Source organism: Podarcis cretensis (assembly GCF_951804945.1).
Source record: "Podarcis cretensis genome assembly, chromosome: 6".
NCBI lineage: Eukaryota > Metazoa > Chordata > Lepidosauria > Squamata > Lacertidae > Podarcis > Podarcis cretensis.
Window position 1 is genome coordinate 52,421,571 of NC_137175.1, and position 25,473 is coordinate 52,447,043.

The following is a 25,473-nucleotide window of genomic DNA, read 5'->3' on the forward strand; positions in this document are numbered from 1 at the left end:
CGAGCCTTTGTTTGTTTCTGCCCAAAGCTTGTTTGTTTGTTTTTCTGTCTGTTTTTGCCTTGCTCTTTAGCACTCAATTGGAGCAAACCTCAATTCGAGTTTGAGCTTTAAAGAGCAGGTTTTCTGAGAGAAAGCTCCAGAACAAATGGGGGAGGGCGCCTCTCTCCGATAAAAAAAAAATCAGATATAAGTAGTTTATGCCAGTGAAAATATGACCATATACAGCTACTAGCCCAGAAAAAATACAATCCCAAAACAAAATGCTACAATTTCCTTTGTAATTTGTTCAAAATATCAATTATTCTACCAATGTCTATGGAAACACCACTGGCTTTCTCTGAGGAATCTGCATTAGAACAGTCTCAGAAGCCTCCCTCTCACATGGGATGATCTATCATACAAGGTACCCTCACTTCAAGCTGCCTGATGACTGATGTTCCACTAGCAGCGTGTTGGGATTGGCTGAGCACCCAGACAAATGCTCTATAATCCCTTTTTTCCTCTCCTCCTCTGCCAATGTCTCCCATGAGAGGTGTGATGATAGACGGTGACATAACTGACTGTTCCCAATCAAGGTAATGTAAGTAATGACAGCTGACGTGATTCCTGGAACGTGTTTCCAGCGGCCGGCCTATCTGCTTTGCCTACTATAGCAGAACATGGCAGCGCGTACGGAAAGGGGGGAAGCGGGGGAAGAACCTTAGCACAGATCTTTAAAAAGTTAAAGAGTGCCTACTGGAAGCTCTAAACCGAAAAACTGCATCAAAACCAGAAGTACCACAAAGGCCCCATTAACACATAATCTGCCCCAGGAAAGAACTCCAATAACCTAAACTCCTCTCATGCTTTGGTGGGAGTCCAAGAGGTGAAATTGTGTGACTAAGTGGTACCCACAGTCATGGTGACATGAACACCTGCTACATGAAAACCTCCAAGCTCAGAATGGCTTCATATGTTACAGAAAAATGTGCCGGCAGGGAAGCAGAGATGTGGGGAATACGTGTCTGATTTCCAGTTCATTCAGGCTCTGAAGCAGCAGTCCACAAATCTTGGCTGACATTATTAGTGACCATTCCCAGCCCTACGACTCCCCTGAGTTTTCTGCCATACACAAAAGGATCTATGGGTAAAGAGCAGTGGACTTCTCCCTTTGCACCAAGCTGGAAGACACCCCAAAGCAGTAAGAATATCTTTGAACCCTGCAACCCAAATCCCAGCCCAGTACAGAGGACTGGAGGAAAGGGAGGGGTTAATGTCTCACTCGACAACAGGCAAAAAGCGCTTCCCCCAAAGGTGAGAGAGACTTCCCCACCCCACCCCACCCCACGGCATAAAGGAAGGTGACTGGGCTGCGATTCTAGTGGCTTTGGTTTGATAGGCAATGAGTCATGTGCAACTCTGGGGATGTCTGTTGAGTCTGCAAACCATAAAGGCAGCAGCAAAAGCTGGCTGCTGTAGCTAACTTGATCTTAAAATGACACAATTGCTGCTGCACCTTATCCTCGTATAGCTTGGGGTTAGTGAGCCTGTCAAAGCAACAGCAGGGAGGAGGAATGTGAATATTTTCAGACAACAAATGTCATGGACGGGTTGGACACAGAGGAATGGTGGGAGGAACCAGCCAGGGTACCACCAAGGGAAGGAGGAGGCTCAGAGCCCGGAGAGTGGTGGTGGGATGACAGTGAGTGATTGGAGGGAGAAGACTGGGAAGAAGAAGTGTCGGGAGCTGAAGGGGTAACAAGGCTTAGTGAGCTGGGAGAGTCTGTGGCAGAGGCAGAAGCTGAAGCAGGCAAGTGGAAAGAGGGAGGCCAAGAGGCAGAGATGAGTCAGGCTGGTGAAGAGTCATGAGTGTCTCCGCCTCCTGCTGCAACTATTTCCCCTCACCACTTGTCTTCCAGAACCAGAAGAGGCATGAAAAGTGTTGAAAAGAGGTTGGCTGCACACAGGAGCAGTCTTTGATTGCTTGGGGAAAGCCCTGGAATGGAGTGGAATCATAGGCTGTGAGGAGGTGAGGACTTACAGCCTTGGCAACTGATTTTCATGGAGTGAGACCACCATGAATGAGCTGATGTGCTCATTAGGCATGACACTCAGCCAGATCTGTGAAATCGTGTTTCTGTTAATAAAGAGTTAACTCCAACTTTGAACTGTGTGATTATTGACCAGCACATTGCTATGACAACTGACAATGTAGGCCCAAATACCTGAAAGACTGCCTCCTTCCCTACAGGCCCTCCTGGGTGTTAAGGTTGGGGGGGGTGTCTCAGAAGTTCAAGTGGAGGTGCCCTGGGAGAGGGCATTTTTCATGGCATTCCCTCTCCACTATATTGCCTTTGACACCCACCATATATGTACATTGTTTAACTTATTTTAATATAGTATATTTATATTGTTATAATCTGCCCTGGAACCTTGTGGTAATGCTTGAGCAAGAAATCCAATAAAACTAACAACAACAAGTTAGCTTGCATAATTCACATGGCGACAATCCATGGAAAGTATAATTCTACATAAATATATAGTCCACTCTTAGTTGCCTGTTAAATAACAAATGAAGTATGCAACCAATTGGTGTCTACCCACAAGAAAAGCCAACATAAATTATTGGGAGTAGTGAGCATTGTGTGTATACTGAATCTATACAAACACACAGCATAAAGAACCTGAATTTTGGAACAATGCTAATTTTAAAAGCAACACATTGGTAGCCATCATGGTTAAGAGAAAAAATGCAAAAATACTATCGCAAAAGGCTCTGAATGGTAAGAAGGCAAGGCTCCTGCCATGTAAAACCTCATTGTCTTTCCTCATATGTTCCTTGGACCAGGCTGTCCTACCACATAATTATCCCCAGCTTCACCTCATTTCTTACCCTCCACCACCACCAATTCCTTTCATACAGTTGGAATTCTGCAAAAACCAAAATCTTGCAATCAGTATGAAAATAAGTTTATTTCATGCCAACTAGCACCGTTTAGTCACTGGGCAGAATTCAAATTTCTTAGGATGAAATGAAAACATAATGTGTGCCCAGGAATATGGTCCAGTGGGCAGAGGGATATCATATTTCTCACTCGGAGTTCAGCCAAGTCATTGGTCTGCCCAGTCACTTCAAAAAAAGTCTAGCAAATATATCATGTGATTTAATATCTGCAGCGTTCCAAAGGAGAAGATAATGGGCTGGATTCAACTAAATAGTTACACTAGCGGGAGCCTGCACAATGGGGTTCCCCCTCTCCCCTCATAGCTCTTGGGGGTCAGGAGAACACCCAGAACAGTGCAAGCAAATAAGAAAGGCAAGTGAGTTTGCTTGCCTGATGAAACAGCAATGCTTGCACTGGCAGAGCAATCTCCTTAGTGCAACTTTCAAATCCACTAAAACTATAAAGCCCAAGTATAGGCATCAGAGGACTGGAGTTCTACTCCTAAATCTATCTTTAAACTTTCCGAGTCTCAGTGGAAAATATTTAACATCAGTTTTAGCTCCCTCGCTATAAAGTTTGTTTCTAATATTAACAAATGCAAAACACTTGGAACCCCTGGATTGGGAAGGACTAGGGAAGTCAAAAGGTTATGTGGACTATTTAATTTCTTTCTGCACTGGAAAGCTATGGAAATTTGTATGGGAACATAGTGAAAATATCAGTAAGTATTTGAAAGTAGGTAATACAGAATAATCTGAGCAGTGCTTAATTTAAAGACAAATAGGTAAGAGGACTTCTATTAATAATAGAATCCCAGCAAATACAAGAGGGTTGGTCCAGTTAGTGCTGACCAAGGAGAACTAAACTCACTCGCCCTCCTTGGGCACATCCATGGAAGAACCCTTACAAAGTTGCAAGTTGCTCATCGTATCTCACCCAGAAAAAAAATTGCATGGAACGTGCCATCATTTACCTCTTGCGCTATTGCTCAGCAGAGCTAATAAATCTTGCATGAGCAGAGCAGATTGTAATTTTCTAATATGAAAAGGCATTTGGATTGAAAGAGGGAGGGAAAGATAAAAGTGATTGAATCCCAAGTAGCCCAGGGTCAGTGACAAGACACTCCCAAGAAGCATGGCTCCCTCTTCTCTCTCAAGCTTTTCATACATCCATTTCTCCCTACTCTCCACATGTTCTGTCTTAACTTCCCTTATTGACAGCACATTGCTTTAAATGGTTACACAAGTTATCATTTTCCCCTTCTGATCAATCTGAATTTTCAGGGCAATTACCCTCTTAATCAATTATTGCCACCCAAAGCCCCTCAGATTCTTCCTCAGCCAAGCAGTTACACCTCTCTGGTGCAGACAGTACACACAGAAGCAATGAAGCTGGGGGCAACGCCAGCACAGGCAAGTCCATCTTACGTAGACACACCTGCCTGCTGCAAGACTGGAAAAGTGTGAAGGCCACTTCAAGGAACACCTGATAAAAAGAAATGAGCATGTGTAGGTGGAAGGCCATTAGAGAAGGAAACCAATATGTAAGGATCCACAAGTAAAGGGGGGAACCAATCGCCTAGCTGGAGAGTAAACAAATTTATGCAGCCAGGCTGCCTGTAGGCCATGAAGAAGCTACATGATTAAGGACTGCTTAATCCCTAGAAAGGCAAATAAAAAGCCACAATATTTGACAAGGCCCAAAATCAGCAGTCCAACTGCTTCAGTACGTGTCCATTTCACAACAAAACCCATATTAACCACACCGCTACTCAACTGACTTCTGGCAGCTTTGTTATGACACAATAAATGTGAGTTGAACTCAAATCCAGGACAATGCTGCACAGACCCTCTCAACCCACATCCACAATAAACCTAGTACAGTGGTACCTCGGCTTACATACGCTTCAGGTTACATACACTTCAGGTTACAGACTCCTCTAACCCAGAAATACACCTCGGGTTTAGAACTTTGCTTCAGGATGAGAACAGAAATCGTGCTCCGGCGGCACAGCAGCAGCGGGAGGCCCCATTAGCTAAAGTGGTGCTTCAGGTTAAGAACAGTTTCAGGTTAAGAATGGACCTCTGGAACGAATTAGGTTCTTAACCTGAGGTACCACTGTATGTCTTAAGAATCTGCAAATTTCGTACATCTGGTACATTTCCTGTTAATGGCAAAATTCCACTTTAGTAACTCTTAAAATATAAAATTTGTTGGCTAGAATTGTTTGATTAAGCAATTGTTCTGGCTTAAATCACACTGATTGCAGAAAGCAACCTCTCTCAAAATGTGCTGCTGTTGTTTTTTTTATCAAGGATACCGATTCCAACTACTCTTTCTGAATTTGTTGTGCTACATTCTTTTTCAACTAAAGCTCAGAAAGATTAAGTTATGCCAGCAAGATTTTACTGAGTAAACACAATCCTGTTCCAATGTGGAATTTTGTATATACTCTTTGGTCCTATTGAATCTAGAAAAGCAGAATAAATCTTGTGGAATCTGCTTCAACTGCTCCTACTATCCCCAAGTTCACTTTAGAGGCAACACCATCAACATTTTGAGAAGGACAGCCGGTGTTCTATAATGCTAGTGCTAACAGTGCTAGCAGATTTTTTCCAGGTGCTGCAAGGTCTTTGCCAATCTGACCCACAAGATAACAAGATAGATCCCTGGAAGTCAGCTGCGACATGCGTACCACACGTTTTGAAGTTAAAAATGCTTGTATGCATTTCAACCTGATCTCTGCTTTATGTGCAAGTCCATGAGTGAATACACCCAGAGAACCATCTAGTCTTGTTTTCAGTTGTGGAGGATCGATGTTGTTGACAAGGTGCTTGGAGAACTGCAATTAACCTGTTTGCTTGCCCCTTGCCCCTCCGAGATTTTAACATCAAATGGTAGAGGATTGGCCAGCTGAATCCAGGAAGTTATAAGTGTCTCAGCCGCATTAAAAGAGAGGGTCATAAGGCCACTCTTGAAAAAATCCCCTCTAGGCCTCTCAGTATGATTTCAGTTATAAGTTAATCATAAATATTCCCTTTTGGGACAAGGTACTCAAACAGACAATAACATAAGAAGAGTCCTCCTGGTTCCAGGAAGCTCATCTTCTCCAGTATCCTGCTCTCACAGTGGCCAACCAGATGCCTATGGGAAGCCTCCAAGAAGATCCTGAGTGAAACAGCAGAACATAGCCAGCATGGGTAATAGTGAGTGACAGTCTCAGTGGATCTGATTTGATTTAACATTACATTATGTTTTCCCCAAAACAAATACTGAACTCAAAGCGGCTCACAATATTCACAGTAGCATCAAAACAAACACATTGCAATCACTCTATCAAACACAATACCATATAAATAAAACAAGCAGCAGCAACAAATACAATTCAGTAACTCCAGACCGTTTTGGATGACAATGATTCCAGCCCAGTTTGGGCATTTAAAAGTGAAGCTCGCCTTCATGTGCCTCCTTTACAAGAAGAGAGAAGAGCTTTTTTTAGCACTAGAGCCCACATAATATTCCACCTGGAGCCAACATTTACATTTTTTGGCACCAGGCAAAAATGTTTTTGCTGAGTCATGCATTTTTAACTGCTGGAAATGAATTTTGTAAATTTTATTCATTGTTTTATTATTGTATTTTGCTATGAGTATTGATTGTGCAGTGCCCTGAAATCCAAAAGGGTGAAGAGGAGAATAAAAATGCTTTAAATAAACAACCCTCCTGGTACTTTTTGTAGCTTTCAGCACTATCAGCCACAATATCCTTCTTGCTTGGCTACATGAGATGTGCACTGGGGACACTGGGCCACAGTGGTTCCATCCATACCTAGGTGGCCATTTCCAGAAAGTGATATTGAGGGACTACTACTCTGCCCCGTGGCATTTACGGCAGGGTTCCACTCCAAGTTCTATTGGAAACTACTGAGCAAGTTCATCCGGGGATTTGGGGGTGTAATGTCATTAATATGCTGAGGCTCAAAAGTGGCCTATATCTGCCTAAAAATAAATGCATATATAAACGTATGACATTCAGAAGTAGCTGGATGCAGAATTCCCTACATGCCATTCAAAGTTGCTGATAAACTAACAAAGTGCCAAGGTTTTTACTTAAGTTCTTCAAAACTGAACAGTTCACTTTCCATTCTATGGGTTACACAGGAAATCCATGCTCAACCCTCCTTCCCACCACCCATTCTTTATGGGTCCTGCTTCTCCAGATGCACTTTGAAATATAAATCTTGCCCTTCTTCACAGAGAAAAATACCTAGGATCCCTGGCATCTTCATTTTAAAGGTTTTTGGTAGCAGGTGTCCACTTGAAGACCCACTATCACTGGGCCAGATAGTCCAAGTGTCTTGACTCCAATTATAAAGACAACTTTGGAAAATTTCAGATTAGTGCTTGAAGGGTAAACAAGCATGTAAGACATAAACATTAAGACAGCCATCCTGAAGTAGCAGTATTCTCAAATGGCAAATATATTTCACCCTTAATTTAGGTAACTTTGAGGATGATGCTCCTGCAGAAGGAGCACTGGCTTCACCCATCAGGCTGGCAGCCAAAAGGTGCCTGCAGAGACCGGAGAGCCTGGAAGGGCCAGCATCTCAGCAGGCCAGTCGCCGGCAAAATGCCTGACTGATGGCCCTGCGCTTCACTAGCTATTTTACATGGAGCATGGCTGATCAAAGCTATCCCCACTGTGTACTATGGAGCAATAAAAATAAAAAAAACCCACAGGAAGAATTCCTTAGGCAGGTAATGGGCACTTTATTCCTTTTTATGGCACTAAACATAGGCAGCTGGCATAATTACACTACAATAAAGGCATAATGTGCACCCAGCAGAACGAATGTGAGGCTTCTGATAATTAGGCAGAGCAAACAGTCTGGGATTCAACCACATGGTTTTACTTGGTCTCCTGGATCTGTCTGAGCCCAATTCCCAAAGCAGGCCAAGTCTGTCCCCCATGAAATCTTAACCCAGCTCAACTTTTTCCTGGCTAGGATTGCTCTCTTTATTATTGCTTGTTTCTCCAATCTCACAAGATAAGAAGCACAGCCCCAGCTAGGATCCCGTAGCTCTACTAACAGAAATGTATCAATTCAAAAGAATATATGGAACCTAGATGGTAACACAGAGTTGTGCCTTGGGTCTCTGTACTGACATTGGTATAAACTTCTTTTTGGACAGCTGTATGCACCCAGCTCTGAGCAGGTTATAAAACAATACAGCAAAGAGCAAATGTTGTACTGTCAATCACTGCCCAACTACTTATACGACGGAAATGGGGATCAATGAGAATAATACATGTTTGAGGGTGACTTGCTTTGAGAATCATGGCAGACACCCAGGATCTGTTGGTACTAAGGACTAACCTATCAGTTCTGAAACAAAAAAAAAATGAAGAATGGAAAAAGGTAACATCAGGAGCCTTCAGAGCTATAGAATTCTCCTACTTATTACCCCACAAATAGCAATTCCTCAGGTGTCAGGGTCTAATTAAGAATGATGACGATGATGATGATACCACCTTGCTGGACAGGCTTATAATCTTAAGCACTCACAACATGCAGCTGAGATCTAAGAGAGTAGCAAAATCTGAGCCAGCATTTCTAAACAGTCTTTAAAATATTAATCAAGAAAAGAAGAAGCAGATTTGCAAGATTGAGGAGAACTCAAAGTTTAGGGCTCAGCACGCTTGGATCATTGCAAGAGTTTCCTCAAGTGTAGGGAAAAAACCTTTTTAGCGTGAGCATGTGCATCTGGGCTCTAACTGTCATTGCTGAGAGTCAGTGTTACTACAATCTAGATTCCTTGGGGAGCAGACCCATATTTTTCACCCTACTAACAAGCCTCAATAACATAATCAGTACCCCTCTTTACAGCCAGAGTTGTGAGATCTTTCAGACATTTCTATTAACACCATTCTAAAACTTCAGAAAGATGTTAGCTGCAACCATGGCCTTGGGACAGACCTCGATGACACACACTATGCTGGTATGGTTTTTACTAAAAACAGGTAACACTATGTTCCAAGAGTAAAAGGAGGCATTGCATTCTTCTCTATAGGAGAAATGAGGGTCACATGAGGGCAGAGAAAGAGAAAGGGGTATCTTGCCCACTTGGGCTCCAATTCAAACCACGACGTCTTTTAGCCCCTTCCACTGATGGCATGTAGACCCCACATTAAATTAATGAAGGGAATACAGGTAAATTGAGTCACTTAAGAGTCTGTCCCTCTCCCTCTCTGACTCACTCATGTTTCTAAGCAGTATACAGGAAACCCAATAAAATACAATAAAAACAAGTGATAAAATCAGAATTCAGTTAAAAAGTCTGCCTGGAATTCTAAAAAAGTGGCCCAGTATACCTGAAGGAACGTCTCCACCCCTATTGCTCTGCATGGACAATGAGGTCCAGCGCAGGGGGCCTTCTGTCTAGTTCCCTCGCTGTGAGAAGCCAAGTTACAGGGAACCAGGCAGAGGGCCTTCTCGGTGGTGGCGCCCACCCTGTGGAACACCCTCCCATCAGATGTCAAGGAAATAAACAACTATCTGACTTTTAGAATACATATGAAGGAAGCCCTATTTAGGGAAGCTTTTAATATTTGATGAATTATTGTATTTTAATATTTTGCTGGAAGCCTCCCAGAGTGGCTGGGGAAAGCCAGCCAGATGGGCGCGGTATAAATAATAAATAATAAATAATAAATAATAAATAATAAACAATAAACAATAAACAATAAACAATAAACAATAAATAATAAATAATAAATAATAAATAATAAATAATAAATAATAAATAATAAATAATAAATAATAAATAATAAATAATAAATAATAAATAATAAATAATAAATAATAAAACACTCTACTCACCTCTGTATTGGCATGAGGAAGAAACTGCAAATACTGAATCTCAAAGCATTGTATTTTAAACTTCAGCCCCACTTCCCGCTCCCTAAGGGAATGAAAACTACAAAGGACCAGTGGGACCTTTCCACAGGAAGTGGAAGTGTGGAGGAAACAGGAGCTTGTGTATGATTTACCTTCCAATCTCTTTCCTAAGCCTTTTAACCCCTTCATAGCACATGAGTGGCTAATAAGAATATGAAATGGATACCAGTCCCAGCAATACGTCTTCCCTTTCCTTCTGTCTACCAGATTCCATCCGATCATTTTCCACACATGTGGCAAGTGCCTCTCCACTCTCAGCTGGCCTGGAATGCAGCCCACGTTGCAGGATTATTGTAAGACATGCCCTGCCTTTAATCCCTTCTTCTCTAGTCTTGCTCTAGTATTGACTGCGGGGGAGGAAGGGTCAGGTGCGAGGTCAAGCTTGTCTCTTTCAACACTGGTACACGACAAGCATTCCAGCCTCACAGCCGATTTCAAGATACACTGAAATCCAGCAAAGCAACCAGAAGGAAAACAAGGAATTCTATAAGAGACTATGGGGCTGGGGCAGGGCGAGGGCGAGTAGGAAGCTAGGACTGTTGACATCTACATGAATACCATCTAACTTTGGATTGGTGTCTCCTGAGGTCTGGCACTTGGCATCTAACAGATAATGACGGTGTCGGGCCAGGCCAAAGAATTATATATCCATATACACAAGCGTACAAGAGAAAACATTTTTAGAGTGAGTATGCGCCCTTACATTCCCATAGAGGCTATACTTTGCAGCTGTGCTTAAAAAGTGATGTTGCACAAAATCCCTCCACATCTGAGAAGCTAATGACAAGAGGTATGGAACTGTACACTAACGTATCAGCACAAAACACCACAAATCTGCAATTCCTGGTCCTTTTGCATTTTGGGTCATACCTTGCATATGGGTATCTTGACCAGCAGGTGGTCTTTATGATAGTGCAAAAACATTTATGTGGGAGTCCACATCTTTTTCCAGAGTTTAGAGGTCTAGTTGTTTACTGACACAACAAGTACCATTTTCTAGACAAAGAAAACTAACAGAACCATGGTATTTTAATTGCATACTTTTTTAGCAGCAATTTAGCCACAGCATTTTTGTAGTCTTCCTGCCACAGGCTCCATTATGACTCTTCTTGAGTTGGTGGTCTATAAAAGATCAGACTTACAAAAATGTTGGTCTGTTTCAGCATCCTAGACTCTCACAATCTCGTCTCAGAAAGTGGCTTTCTTATATGCACTGAGCCCTGCATTGTTGGTGTTCATAAGCAATATCTAGTATCTAGTGTGTCTCACAGCAAGTAGACAGCTCTTGCTCGATCTATAGGCAATTCTTGTAGCAGCTGCCCTGAATGCGATATAATGCAGTTTGGACATGGGCAGCTTCACAGCAGGGCTGTATATTACAAGAGTCCCCAGTCCTTCTTCCCCAGTTGGGCGGATCAAAATGAACTTTTAACATGGCTTTTTTGAGTGGGGGTCAAGGTTAACTAATTTATGAAATACTCTTTGCCACCCTTAAAAGTTTATGGTGGATTGAAATGGATATGATTTGGAAGCAAAACATGATTTGAAAAGTATATTTTTACTGCTATGAGGCAGCCTAGAAAAGGAAGACCCAACTCACCCCAAGTTCAAAGATATTTCCCTCTCTCCCCAACCCCATTAGCAGAATATGACTGACCCTTAATATATCCTAATCTTCTAACGAGATCTGAATATATAAGGTCTGAAATAGGGTTTAATTTTACTCATTTGTTTACTCATTTATTCATTTTATAAACCTGATTTGAATTAGGTCACTAATTTGAGCCCCAGGATTTTGGTTTGCTCTGTTGAAACCTATAACCTTTTCATTTTTTCTTTCTTTCTTAATATATTTCAGATATGAACCTTACTGGCAAGGCATCACATAGTATTACCTGTAAAGAGGCCTGTTTGTTTGACAGTATCCCAGCCAATTCCATCTTTACAGATGCAAACTACAGAGCACAAGGTCTAAATAAAATTTCAGAAATAGTCATATAAGATGTCTAAGCTCATACGTCCCTTCACTGTGGCACTGTGCAGCAACAGCATTCAAGCAAGTATAATAGGAAGAGGTCTACATTCAATTAGCCTAAGAAGCACCACATTAACCATCACAGACAAGACCAGATGGCAACTAGCAGGACTGTAAGCACACAGACCAAATGCTCAGGAAAAGTAAAGGAAAGCTGCCTGAAAAAAGCACTGCGTCAACTACTATACTGTTTGCTGTCAAAATACATTGTTTTAAAAGTTTCAGAACTTCAATAAATAATGATTGGGGGGGGAGGAAAAAGCATTGTGGGAAATGTACCCAGAAAGTCGGGGCCTCGGATGATGCAATACATTAGCACATCTGATGCATGGCTCACATAAGACCAAATTTTCAGGTTTGGGTCAGGCCAGGCCAGGCATCGGCGATATATAGCTTAACATGCTGTGCTTTTCTGGTTAATGATCTGGATGGAAGCTAGTCTGATATGTGAATGTGCCTAACTAGGGATTTGCTTTCCCCAGGGTTAATAACCACATGAGGATTAATTGGGAAAACTCTTTTCTTTCTTAATCCAAATAGCAAATTTATGATAACAGAATCAAGTATGACTCTAGGGTGGTTTGAGCAGGAGCTAAACTCCTCTCTCTCTCTCTCTCTCTCTCTCTCTCTCTCTCTCTTCCCCTCCCCCACCCCGGGTTCATTGGATCTCCTAAGTGGCCTTAGACCAGCCACTTTTCCTCAGTTTCAGCCCTCCACCACCAACAATGCAGGGAATCTACGTTGCTGGAATCTTAGTTATCCCTACATTACTAAAATATTAGCAATACTATTTTTAAAAAATCAGCATGAAAAAGATATAAAGTGAACAACTGCCACCCACTTACAAATCTGCACAGATATTCAGCCAACCTAGCCAATGATCCAACACAGTAGGCAAAGGCAACTGGGACTTTTGCAAATTCCACATTCTCTTGCTGTTCCCAGGACATCTATCAATCAACAGTCTTTTGTGGTACACGAGAATATCCCCACAGGAACTACTACCTGACATAAGTATGAAGATCTGTCACCAGTGCCTTGTTCAGCTGGTATAGAATTGAATTCATGTATGTTTGCCCCAAAAGTTGTGATAATCCTACAACTATTTTCTTAATATGCCCAAGGCCTATGTAATTATCATTTATATAGATCCAAGAGGTTTGAGTGGCTTACAAATAACAATTTAGATAGTCACCAATAACTTAATACATATCATGACTATAAACCCAAAATTATATAACAGAGTGTAAAAGGACATTTGAAAAACCAACAACCAGGATACCATAAGAAGATAGTAATTCAAATGTAAGTTTAACTTTAAGAACCTTAACACTTTTAACTTGGCCAATGAAAACCTTTCAAAAATGTTAAAAACATACAAAATTGGGTTCCAGGAGGCTTGGTGACCATCAAGCCACACCTGGGAACTTCCTGAACTGACCTGGTGGGCAGGTGTTACTTTTAGTACCCTATCCCTAACGTTAAGGGCTTTGGGGAAAGAGACATTCCTCAGGCAACTAGGACCCCAAATAATGTCTAGAGATAGCACAAATTCACCCCAATAATTCGCATTCAAAATTCCTGGAAAACTACTACAGGCAGTTGAACAATTTTCGTTGAAGGGAGAAATGCACATCACCACTGAGATTTGGCATTCAAAGCTCACCTTTCCCCACCATAAATCCAACACTGATTTATAAATTTATGTTTACACATCCAAGTTAAGAATCAAGTAGATCCCTTGTGGAGTACACTGAAGCAGGATCGAGGGGACCCAGTATCTTTAAGGCCTTTCCTGGATGCCCTTTCCGTCTCCAATGACTACCCGCTAGCTCTCTCCCTTTGATTTAAGAGTTCCTCTCGTGGCCCTGACAGTAAGGTATTTCTGTCCCACAGATTATAACTCACTCTGGGCTATTATTCAACTCCCAAGCCCTGGCCCTGCTGCATTTAGTCCAAACATAATATCCTTCATGCATATATTATCTGTCTCCCTATTATCTGGAATCATTTCGGAATTAAATTTCAGTCCTGCAATATTGGCTCGAAGAGCGGCTCGCTTTATGGGCTAGTCAAAGGTTAGAATACCAATCAAAATAACATTGCCGATGCAGCGAGACATTTTAATATTCCAAAACCCGGTAATTGTAAAAGGACATAATATTTTTTCCCTGATTACCCCAAAGGCAACACATGTTAACAAGGCGAGGGAGAGAGTGAAAGGATTTCCAGAGTTCAAGACAGCTGTGTGACAGATTTAAAGGCAAAGTAGTAGAAAGCTGGCCCCATGCAGCCTTCCAGGAGGGAGGGAGGAAGAAGCACACCTGCCCCTATTGATCAGATCAATGAAACCAGTGTCTCTCTCTCTGCGATTGGCTAGTTACCAGTAACATTTGAGCTATCACATGACTGTCAAGCTGATCACATGCGCTTCGGAAAGCTGCTGGGCTAAAGGAACAGTCATTACATAAGATAACAACCCACAAAATGGCACAATGAAAAATACTAATTCAAGTCCAGGAAGTGCTGGAAGTTAGAAAGCAGGCAATAAGATAACAATGGCAAGCGTCGTGTTATGATTTCTGTCAGCAACACCAACAAACATTCTGACCCTACTCCTGTAGACCCTTTAGTTTTTAGGATCAGCCTCTGAATTAGGCATATGTTTTAATGTTAAGGAAATGCTTCAGATCAAAAGTTGCTTAGCTTAGTAATTTGCCATGCAAAAACTAATTATTTCCACTATCTGGGTCACTTTGGACCTTCAGTAAATTTATGTGAACCTAATGTCAATCCTGTTTGACCAGACAAACGATCCACCTAGCTCTATGTCCCATCCTTGACAAAAGCCAAATAAAGATGCTTGAAGAAATATATAGCAGCAGTCCATTCTTGGTCATCCACTCCCAATCACCAGTTTTAAAGTTTAGAGACATCCTAAATATTAGAATAGATGCCCTGAGCATGCTAATAAAGAGCTATTGATATTCTTATCTTCCATTAATTCGTCTAAGGGGTTTTATTATTATTGCCCAGCTGTACTGATAGCAGAGAGTTCCACAAATAAACTGAGGGTTGTGTGAAAATAGTTTATGTGCTTGTTTTAAACCTGCTGCTTGTTAATTTCATTGGAGGTTCACTGGTTGCAGTAACTACTTGAAAGGGTAAAAGGTCTGTTTCCTGGCTACTCTTTCTACTCCACTCACGGTTTTATATACTTCTGCTTAGAAAAGTAATAGATAAGAGTGGGTATTACGGGAACGTCCAGATATTTAACCCTTCCTCATATATGTAAGGTAGTGCATACCTTGATGGTATTTTTCTGCTCGTCTTGAGGTGGAATCCAATGCTGCAGAAACAGCCTTCAACTTGTGCAACAGCACTTCACCTTTTTCTCCCTCACATACCCACAAAATTTACTCCTTGGGATCCCACACCTTCTAAAACAGATTTTGAGGGCATGTGGAGGACTGTAGGAAGGAGAAGGCCATGTCCCATTATGTGAACACAAGTTCATTCTGCTTGCACCCAGACAGCACTGAATATAACCCTCTATTCCTCTTCTCAATTACTTGGGTCTTCCTTTCCCCCCTTTTTGAAGATGGGGACAACATTTGCCTGCCTCCAATCTGTAGGGACCTCACCTGTTCTCCAATAATTCTCAAAGATAATAGACAAAGGCTCTGAAATTACACCCACAAACTCCTTTAGTATCCTTGGATACAGCTCATTAGGCTCTGGAGATCTGAATTCATTTTAAATAGCTAGGTGTTCCCTTACTACCTCTTTTCCTATCTTGGGCTACAGCTCCCTCATTACATCATTCTGTTATCACCAGGTTGGGCATCGCTTTCCTTTTGGGTGAAGACAGAGGCAAAGTAGGTGTTGAGTAGTTCCACCTTTTCTCTGTCACCCAATAGCATTTCTCCATGTTCGCCACACAGAGGATCTACCACTTGCTTGCTCTTACTTCGGACATAGCCAAAGAAACCTTTTTTTATTATTTTTAACCTCTCTTGCAAGCCTGAGCTCATTCTGAGCTTTAGCCAGCCTGAATTTCCCCAATGTGCCAATGTGCAATTCATCCATGTAGCCTACACACTGTGCTAAGTCACACACACACACACACACACACACACACACACACTTAGCAGAAAGAAAACAATGTCAGTTAATATTAACAATAAGAATACTCCATAAAATATAATTTAAACATATGGATTAATATAAAATGCCCATATGTCTGAACAGATATCCAAACAAGACTGGCAATTATAAGATATATGTTCAAATGTAAAAAAGGCAGTATGATCTTCAGATCACTGAGTAGTGAGTGGTGGGTCTTTAACCCTCCAATCTTGAATACAAATCTCTTTGCAACTATAGGGGGTCAAAGGATTGACTTTCGTTGTACATCTGTTAGTTACCACATCACAGGAATATAATTTAGAAGTGCATAAGTATCAAAAAATATCAAGGCTTTTTCCAAAGAAAATTAAATACGAACAACAATTTCTGACCAAAAAGGCACCACAGGACACACCCTCATCATAAACCTAAAAGAAGTATTATCAGCATTACATCACCAGGATGTATCTGAATGGGTTAGCTGTATATCACTAAGGTTTTAACAGATCAGTGAACCACACAATTGTGCAGAGCATGAATGCAATTCATCAATGAGGTTGCTGGACTAGAGTCTACATGTGATAAAAATGCATTCGGTTCTGTGTTTGGTACTAAAGTTGAAATTGGCAACACTGCACCATCATCGTGTGACATACCAGATGGACTCTGGCCCAGCAACCTCATTAGCTAATGCACCCATATGCTCACAGATATACATATAGACAGTTATTCATACACCCATAAGGTTTATGAGGTACAATGCATGCAACATTGCACCCCTGCTTCCTGCCTTCTGCCACAATGGAGACCCAAACAGCACAGATTGCCCAGGACGACAATAAAAGCTATTTTGCTTTGTTTCCATGAGAGCATCCCTTTTGCTCCTTGTTAAGTCTTAATCAAAGTTATTTTATTACACAGCCTAAGGAGCTGCACCTTCTTGTTGGGCAACTACTGCTACTAATCGTTTATATAGTACCATCAATGCTCATGGCATATTCCAGATCAAAGTGAGAGAGATGGATCCCTGTTCTAAAGAGTTTACAGCATAAGATTCAGTGGTAAAATGCAGCTGTCTGACCCAACTGAGCGGAAGTCTTAGCAGACAGATATTTGGAGACGGGTGCTTTGGTACATACCTACATATGGCCTCCCTCCTCCTTGTAACTATGAGGGAGCAAGCAGTTTTGTGGTTACAAGCCCTCAGTGTCCAAAAGACAAATTGAAATGCATGTTATATTTAAGCCTTGCAGCATAGCAAATTGCTCTTCTGTAGTAGGCTTTCCCCAAGCCACTGCTTTATTCATATGTACCTACCCTTTCCCCATAGACCCTCTACAGTTCCAGCATTTGTCAGTCCCACTACTGCTTCCTCCATCCTGGCATGCAAGCACCCTTAGCTCTTCCAAACTTGGACATCACCATCTGAGAAACAGTATCCTTCTTAAAATGCTTTAATTCTGATCCACAGCACCTCTGCTGCTCATAAAGACAGCTTTTGACAGCAGCAGAAGGGAAGCCAGTCAACAGCACTCAACCACTATCTCAATGGCTGCCCATCGAGAAGGTTTAAGGGGAGATCTGATATATAAGAACATTCTAATAAAATCCATATCCCCCGGTAGCCTCCGCCAATACAGATCTAGTCAAGGCAAAGAGCACAATAAACTCCCTGCCCTAAGTCCTAACTAAACTGACAGTTCATGAAGGATACAAGATCGCTCAGTGACATTAAAAATGTCAGCAAGAGGCCGATGCGGTTTGGCAGACGGGAAGCATTTGCAGGCAGGGGAAAGTAAAACTTGTGACAACGCATCCAGCTATAAGCAGGGCTTGTACTCATTGCTGCTGATTTCTGCCCACCCTAAGGTCTTGCATTTATCCAGCCCCTGCATCCATGTATAAGGCTATTGTTAAACTATATGCGGGGGGGCGGGGGGACCTTTTACATTCAACCTGTTTCTGAACTTGCAACGAAGTCTAAGAATGCCTTCCAATTCCTACTGGAGTGGCTTTCCTAGCTTACACATCCAAGATGGCTTACTGGAAGTACTTGTCAGCTAATGATGGGAAGCTGGACAGATCTTCTGCCTGCAACAGCAGTTGTCCTCAGCAGGACACTCAAGGCTACAAGGCACGAATCAGCTTCCTGCCGGTTCCAACTTGGAGAATAGAAAACAATGAAGAGAGAAGATGCAGGTGGTCTGCCTTCAACTGAAAGGAGCTCACCAACACAATGTGCTCAAATTAGATGAGGGGAACAGCTTGGGCATTTTTGCTTTGCTTCTTTGCAGATACACAGTCTAGTGTCCTTAAAAAAAGGTACTGTGTCTCCTTTCCAACCCATGTAGTAAGACTATCTTCTGCTGTTTACTATGCACTCATGCCTGTAGCCTGTGATATAGATAAAAAAGACTGTGCTGACCTAACTACCCATACTAGTCTCTAACATGGTATCCTCATGCACAACAGAATCAAACTATGTGTCCGTTACAAATGCAGCTAAGTGTGTCTAGTTCCAGGGTTATGGCTAAGTTTACTAAGGCAGAACCTATCACTGAGTACTCACCACTTATTCCATCCTATCCTCATTAAGATGTAATGATAAGCCATAGCTTATCTTAACCATGGTTTGTTGAACAAGCAAGAAATTGGCTCACAACAAGCCCTTTGTCTTCTCTGTGCATTATCTGTGTTATCATCTATGATTGGCTATACAGAACACACATTTTCTCCTCCTTTGTATTTTTCAGCCACTCTCTCTGAAGCTCCCCCACTTCACCCATTCTTAGACACAACCCACAGAGGCTTGCTACCATCTTTTCCTCTCAGACCTCCTGTACAAAAGGGTATCTTGCTACAAGTGTTCTGCTTACAGTCCAGTTGGTTTTTTTTACCAAAATTTGCTAGCACATCAAAAAGACAATTCATCTGTGTGAAAGAGATATGTGAAACTTCTGCATTTGACACTCAACCTTCCAGCACCAGCTCTAAAGTATATCTCTTACCTGCTCCCCCATCTTTAGTATTCCAACCTCCTGTCAAATGTATAAGGGAAGATTTTTGCCATTTATTCTTATTTGATGAACTAGCAAACCCAGACGACTCCTACCCCAATTTACTTCTGACCTGTAAATTAGCAACCCGACTCCTCTACTATGAGCCATGTAAAAAGAACTAGCTTACTATGGACAGGTTGTATCAGCAAACACCAGCTTCTATTGCACACCTGAAGACAGCTGAGGTCAGAGGACCAATCTCTGACTTTCCTCCTCAGACTCTGCCTTCATTACCTGTACCCCCTCATCCAATTATCGTACAAGTTTTGGTTCTTTGCTTATTTGTTTGTCCAGTTGAAACAACAAAAATACATTAAAACCATCTGAAAATCCTGCTAGCAACCAATCAGTATCAAGGACCTAACATGGGGTGGTAGTTAACCAAGTTTTACCAAGTTCATCAAGTTATTTAATTTCAATGGGTCTACTCTAAATAAAACTTAGTTGAATACCACCTGTTATTTCTAAAGTGCTGTGAAAAATTTTTTGCCTAGGGTTGGAGATTTTTCAAGCTTGAGGCTGAAACACTCCTGTCTCTAGGCAGTTTGGAAAATATGGGGGCCGAGCACTTAGACCATTTCTGTTCTTTCCACATTTTGCAGAACAAGTGAGCTTCTATTTCCTTCTGACAAAGCCAAGTATGGGTCACCACACTTGACAAGAGAGTGAGTGGTTTTCTAAGTGATGTTAACCCCGATCTTGTCTGTTTTATCTACATGAGCCCTGATCTCTACTGCTCTACTGATCCTCTGTCCTGGGGTTTCATGCTGCTCCCATTCCTGCCATACTGAAGCATCATGAATTCTGATCAAACATCAGCACCATGAAGCTATTCCCTGAAAGAGACATAAAATTTCCCTCTGCCTGCATGTCAAAATGGATTATACATAATAAAGAAAGCAGGCTTCTAACAGTCTGAACCCGATAGCCCAAAATGATAGCAAAAAAGACATAATGTATTGTCCCAAGGGCAGGAGGTGCAACACAGCTAAGGGTTTCAGCCAGCTAATATCAAACATCACCACGCAGAGCGATTTGACTTTTTTGTATGTCCATCAACCTGCTGGTTATATCACTGCTATCCATTCACCAGAAGTTTAGTGAACTTCAAATGGCGATCATTAATGGTCACTGAACTGCACAACGCCCCAATGTGCTTTCAGATTGCATTTGCAAAAGCCCAGCAATAAGGCAAGAGATTTGCTCTGACAGCAGGAAACCCTTGTCAAGCTCAGTGAGGAACATGCTGCCAGCCTCCCCCTTGTTACATTCAGGCCCTACCCTGATTTGACAGAACAGAAAATGCTTTTTATTTTATTTTTTTAAAAAAACTATTACCATTCAGAATGCCACTCTTGCTTTCACTTTATTTATTTTTTAAAAAATAGGCAAAACAAAATAGGAAGAGCCAAATTACACAAGCATTTCATAAAGCAAGCTCCTACATATGGTTTGAAATACAAAGCTGCTGAATTCAGTGGCACCACTCATGCCATTCATTAACAGAATACAGAAACTGTTTAAAGCATTGTAACATTTCCTTGCACAACACTGGGTTTGACTTTTTTGCACCAATTGCCTGTATCCACTACCTAACTGTCTCCTTATCAACACGGGGGTTGGGGGACGGCCTTTTCCATGTATGCAGTTCTCTTGTATGCAGGGGGAGGGGGGGTCTCTAGAGAAATACAAAATGCCTGAGTAGTTAATCCATTAGGTTTGAACGAACGAGAGAGGTATCTGTGCTTAAAGCTCCGGTGGTCATACTGCTAAGCATTTTGGGTCACATAATTTGGAGCAGGGGAGCTGTTGTTTTAAAGGTTTGTACAAAGCAGAAAGTCTTAAGCAGGTTATTTTTCTATGCACTTTCCAGACCTTTAGCACTGAGAAACAGCTGGCTAATATTCACTGGCGGGCAGGGGGAGGTGAGAGGGAGAGAGACTTAGAAGCCTGGGTGGGGGGTGGAGCAGACTTGGATATGCTCCAGCTGACCCAGCCTTTCCCAGAGAGAGGCTGAGTTATTATGCATAGAGGTGCTGTGTTAGGGTGGCCACAATGGGATTCTCCTCAGCTGCAGACCATATTCCATCAAGTACAGTAAGACTCTATTAGGGGAGATACAATAGGAACTTCGCTTCACCCGGCCTCTGAGAAAATAACTCCTCATTTCAATGCAAAACAGCCGTGCTTATTAAATACCTCCTTGAAGGAGCCAAGGAAGGGAGAAGGGGAAATGAAGAGGCAGCCAAGGGGTGGTGGGGAAAGGGAGATTTGCAATGAAAGTACCTTTTTGAGATTAATCCACTGTTTGAAGTAATCAGCAACTGGAAGCCCTAAGTATTGGCATTGTCCAGGTAACCTGTAAGAGAGGAGAGAGAACAGGTTGGATTCCATTGGAGGAGCCTGATATCACAAAATAAACTTTATTAAACATTTCTGGTTTTGAGAAAGAGGATAGAATAAAATGCTATAGCCTGCATTTCAGAATGGTCCCACACATTTGACAGAGGCCACTCAAACACAGGAGCCCAACCCAAACCCAAGCTTGGGATGGCTAGACAACAGGCATTATACATCCAAGATGCTAGACATTTTCATTGAGGACTTAGAAGTTGGCAATATGTCACCCGAATTTCACATGCAACCCATGAACATAGCAGTCATTTTTAAAAGGTGTGTAGGCCTGGTTAGATAAAACTAATCATCTTCAACTAGTGGTTAGTTCCATAAGAAGATTAGCAAAGTAGCTGGGTATGTTCTGGTGAGCCCGTGGGCATATGACTTTAGGCACATGCCTTTCTTTGGTTGTTCCCACCTATGTTTATGCACTCAAGAACAGTCAACTGTGGCTGTATTCGCATGTAACACTAAGCCATGGTTTGCTTTAAACAACCCATAAATTATTTCACAAATAAACAAACAACCCATAGTTTGCTCCCCCCAAGCTTGGTATGTTTTTCCAGCCATTCTTGCCTCATGGCTCTCTAATTCGGAAATGTCTGGGGTGGACAAACAAGCCATGGTTAAGCTTTTGGTTTGGCACTCTGCCCAAACCCATAGTTAAAACAAGCCATGATTCATAAGCCAACAACAAACCATAGCTTCACATCACAGTTTTTGTCAGAAAGTAAACCATAGTTAGTCTTCAAGATGATCAAGGGACTGGAGCAATTCCCCTAAAACGAAAGGAGGCAACATTTGGGATTTTTTTAAGCTTGCAGATAAGGCGAGAGAGCGGGAACATGATAGAGGTGTTTAAAATTATACATAGTGTGAAGGAAGTGGACAGTAAGAAGCTTTTGTCCTTCTCTAGAACTCCCAGCCATACTGCGAAGCCATACTGTGAACAACAGACAAAAGGAAGTATATCTATACACATAGTTAAACTATGGAATTTGCTCCCATAAGATGTAGTGATGACTGCTAACTTGTACAGCTTTAAAAGAGTAGATAAAACCATGGAGGATAACGCTAACAAAGGCTACTAGCTCTACATCCACTGTAGGTGGCTTATGTTTCTGAATGCCAGTTGCTGGGAAATCCCATGTAAGGAGAGCACTTGGGGGCTTCACATAGGCGCCTGGCTGGCCACTGTGAGAACAGAATGCTTGACCAGATGGGCCTTTGATCGGGTCTATTGGAGTTCTTCTTATGTTTCTGTATAATTAGTTGATGGTATCCAATTTTAAATGTTTACATGGTTTTACTATATATATGTATGGCTGTTATAAACCGGCTTTGACTTTTTTATGAATAGCGGTATACAAATATTTTAACAAATATTTCATGTTCTTATGAACTCAAGTTGTAATAGATGGATGGCACAACAAGGCATTGTCTTTGCCAAACTATGCACCCATAAATTATGCCGGTGCTTGCAGCTGGACCCAAAGATGCCAAGATTACCAGAACTAGGCACACAGAACATGTGGTAAACAGCCAGGACATACCTAGATCACAAACCATCCTCACATTTCTATTCTGCTGTAACAACAGTCATCAGAAAGTTATCAGCAAGAGAGTTATCAATACATTGGCAAAACTAGCTAGGGAACTAAGGACTATATCATAGCTCTACAATCTCTCCCATAGTAAGAATTTGTGTTCCCCAGACAGCAGGCATGTCCTAAGCCCCACAACTCCCCCCCCCCTTCTGCTACTGGAGGGGCAAAGAATAGGCATTGTGTCCATTATCTTGGAATGTAGATTCATTTGTTCCCAATCAATTTGATTGATATGGGGTAGTTAACAGGTCATAATGCTTATTAATGCTTTGCTAAAGATTTTTAGAGATGCCCTGAATGCTGGATGGGGTATGAATTAGGCGAACACAGGAAAGACCCAAAATTAATTAAATAAGTGATTAATAGATCCATTTACACATGGTAATTACTGCAATCCAAGCAATTGGATATGCAAATTAGGCATGCACTTTGTACCCAGCACTTTGTTGTAAACTCCTACAAAGAAAGAAGGGGTTGGACAGGGCAGGGCAGTGCAGGGCTGGTTCCCTGGTGTTCGTAGTGTTGCCTCTAAGGGAGCACAATTCAGTGGATTTAGAAACAAGACTTTCACCTACTGTCCGCATCTAGACATCAATAACATCTTCCCATACACACATGCTATACTTCGACATAAACATAAGAGTTCTGGGGCAAACTGCTTCCAAACAGAAGTTTTGTAAGGGTCCAAGTTATCCTTATCTTGAAGTACACACAATTTTGTTACTTTTCCTTCTCAAATAAAAATACTAAAAAGTATGAGCTAACAAACTATTGCCTTCTAAACTCATACATGTGAATCCAGACTGCCTTTATAAGTACAACTTCACAGTTTAAAGAAGCTACTTCAATAAGGTTATTATTATTATTGGTGACAACCTGTTGTGATAGTTACTGTACAGTGGTGCCCCGCAAGACGAACGCCTCACAAGACGGAAAACCTGCTAGACGAAAGGGTTTTCCGTTTTGGAGGCACTTCGCTAAACAAATTTCTCTATGGGGTTGCTTCGCAAGACGAAAAAATCTTGCGAGTTCCCGCAGGTTTTTTTCCGCTCCCCCCCCTTTCCTAAGCCGCTAAGCCGCTTATCAGCTGTTCCGCTGATAAGCCGCTTAACAGCTGATTGCTAAAAGCCGCTAGACTGCTAATAGCGCTAATCCGCTAAGCTATCAATGGGCTTGCTTTGCAAGACGAAAAAACCGCTAGACGAAGAGAATCGCAGAACAGATTCTTTTCGTCTTGCGAGGCACCACTGTATATACCACCTCCAGGATCAGAGGCAGCATTCTTGTTTTAACTGCTTGTAATATTGTATTATTACACAGATATATTCAACCCAAAAACAAATAGACTAGCTGCTCTTCATGATCTCCAGCATGACTTTCATTGGTAAGAAGAGCTTCTCTCTTGAGGCCTGGATGGATTAACGGACAGGCTTCATTTGCCACTGTGTATTCCAAATTCCTACATTATGTTCTGCAGTAGGAAAAAAAGTTCAGCTGCAACCTAAATACTGTATGTGTCTAAAGAATCAGAATTTTATACATCCTGCTAGCCATGTAAGAGAAACACACACCCCGACCACTGAACATCCTATTCAATATTCTTATATTTCACTCCTGAACATTTTAATTTTCCTCCCAGAGCCATAAAACTGAGAAAATTAAATTTAAAAACTAGAAAGATTTGTGTCAAATTCTAGCCCAGCATAATGTGAGGGAAGGCTTCTAAAATACACAGGGCAGTCGGACGGGCTGCAGAGGAGAATGATACGCAGATGGAGACAAAATCATGCAGCCCTCTTTCCTCCTTTGAAGCCAACTCTCCTTTCTTTCAACCAGGAAAGAAGAGCCCAGCTTGGCGGTGATAAACAGCCATGCTTTGGTTATCGCTTTCCTTAAGTTGAGGAGAGGCAGCTAGTGATGGATGGACAGGAATTTGGTTATCAGGCAGGGCTGTCAGCCAGAGTTGCAGATAGCGCACACACATTTAGCAGGGCATCATTATGCAATGGCATGGAGCTAAAATATGGCCAAGGGTATTGAAAGAATGAAAGAACAGGATTTAGAAAAAACTAGCAAATTGAGCAACAATAAAGGAGCGCAAAGCGAGGACGTTATCGTCCTAGTGACACCTTTTATCTCAGTCTGGTTAGCGAGAGAAGGGCACAAATTGGTCCTTCCTCCACCATTGTATCCTCTTGTACAAACAGAGGCAGATAAAATGTGTCACCAATGTGATAGCATATCAATTTAACCCTAATTATCCAGTGGGTCACACTAAGAAATAAGGGTTTCTCATTTCAACAGGTCCCTCGGTTTCTGCTATGGAGGAGCCACATTAATAACACAGGGGGGAAGGAGGGGCAAC

General features: G+C 41.8%; 1 protein-coding gene across 1 annotated transcript in view; it reads right to left on the minus strand.

The window, feature by feature from the left end:
• Positions 1-25,473, minus strand: part of ERI3 (ERI1 exoribonuclease family member 3) — a 200,039-nt gene that overhangs the window by 111,177 nt on the left and 63,389 nt on the right. The window contains exon 6 of the mRNA XM_079980539.1: positions 21,391-21,463. Coding sequence (XP_079836665.1) covers positions 21,391-21,463 — 73 coding nt within the window. The remainder of the gene's footprint in view (positions 1-21,390; positions 21,464-25,473) is intronic.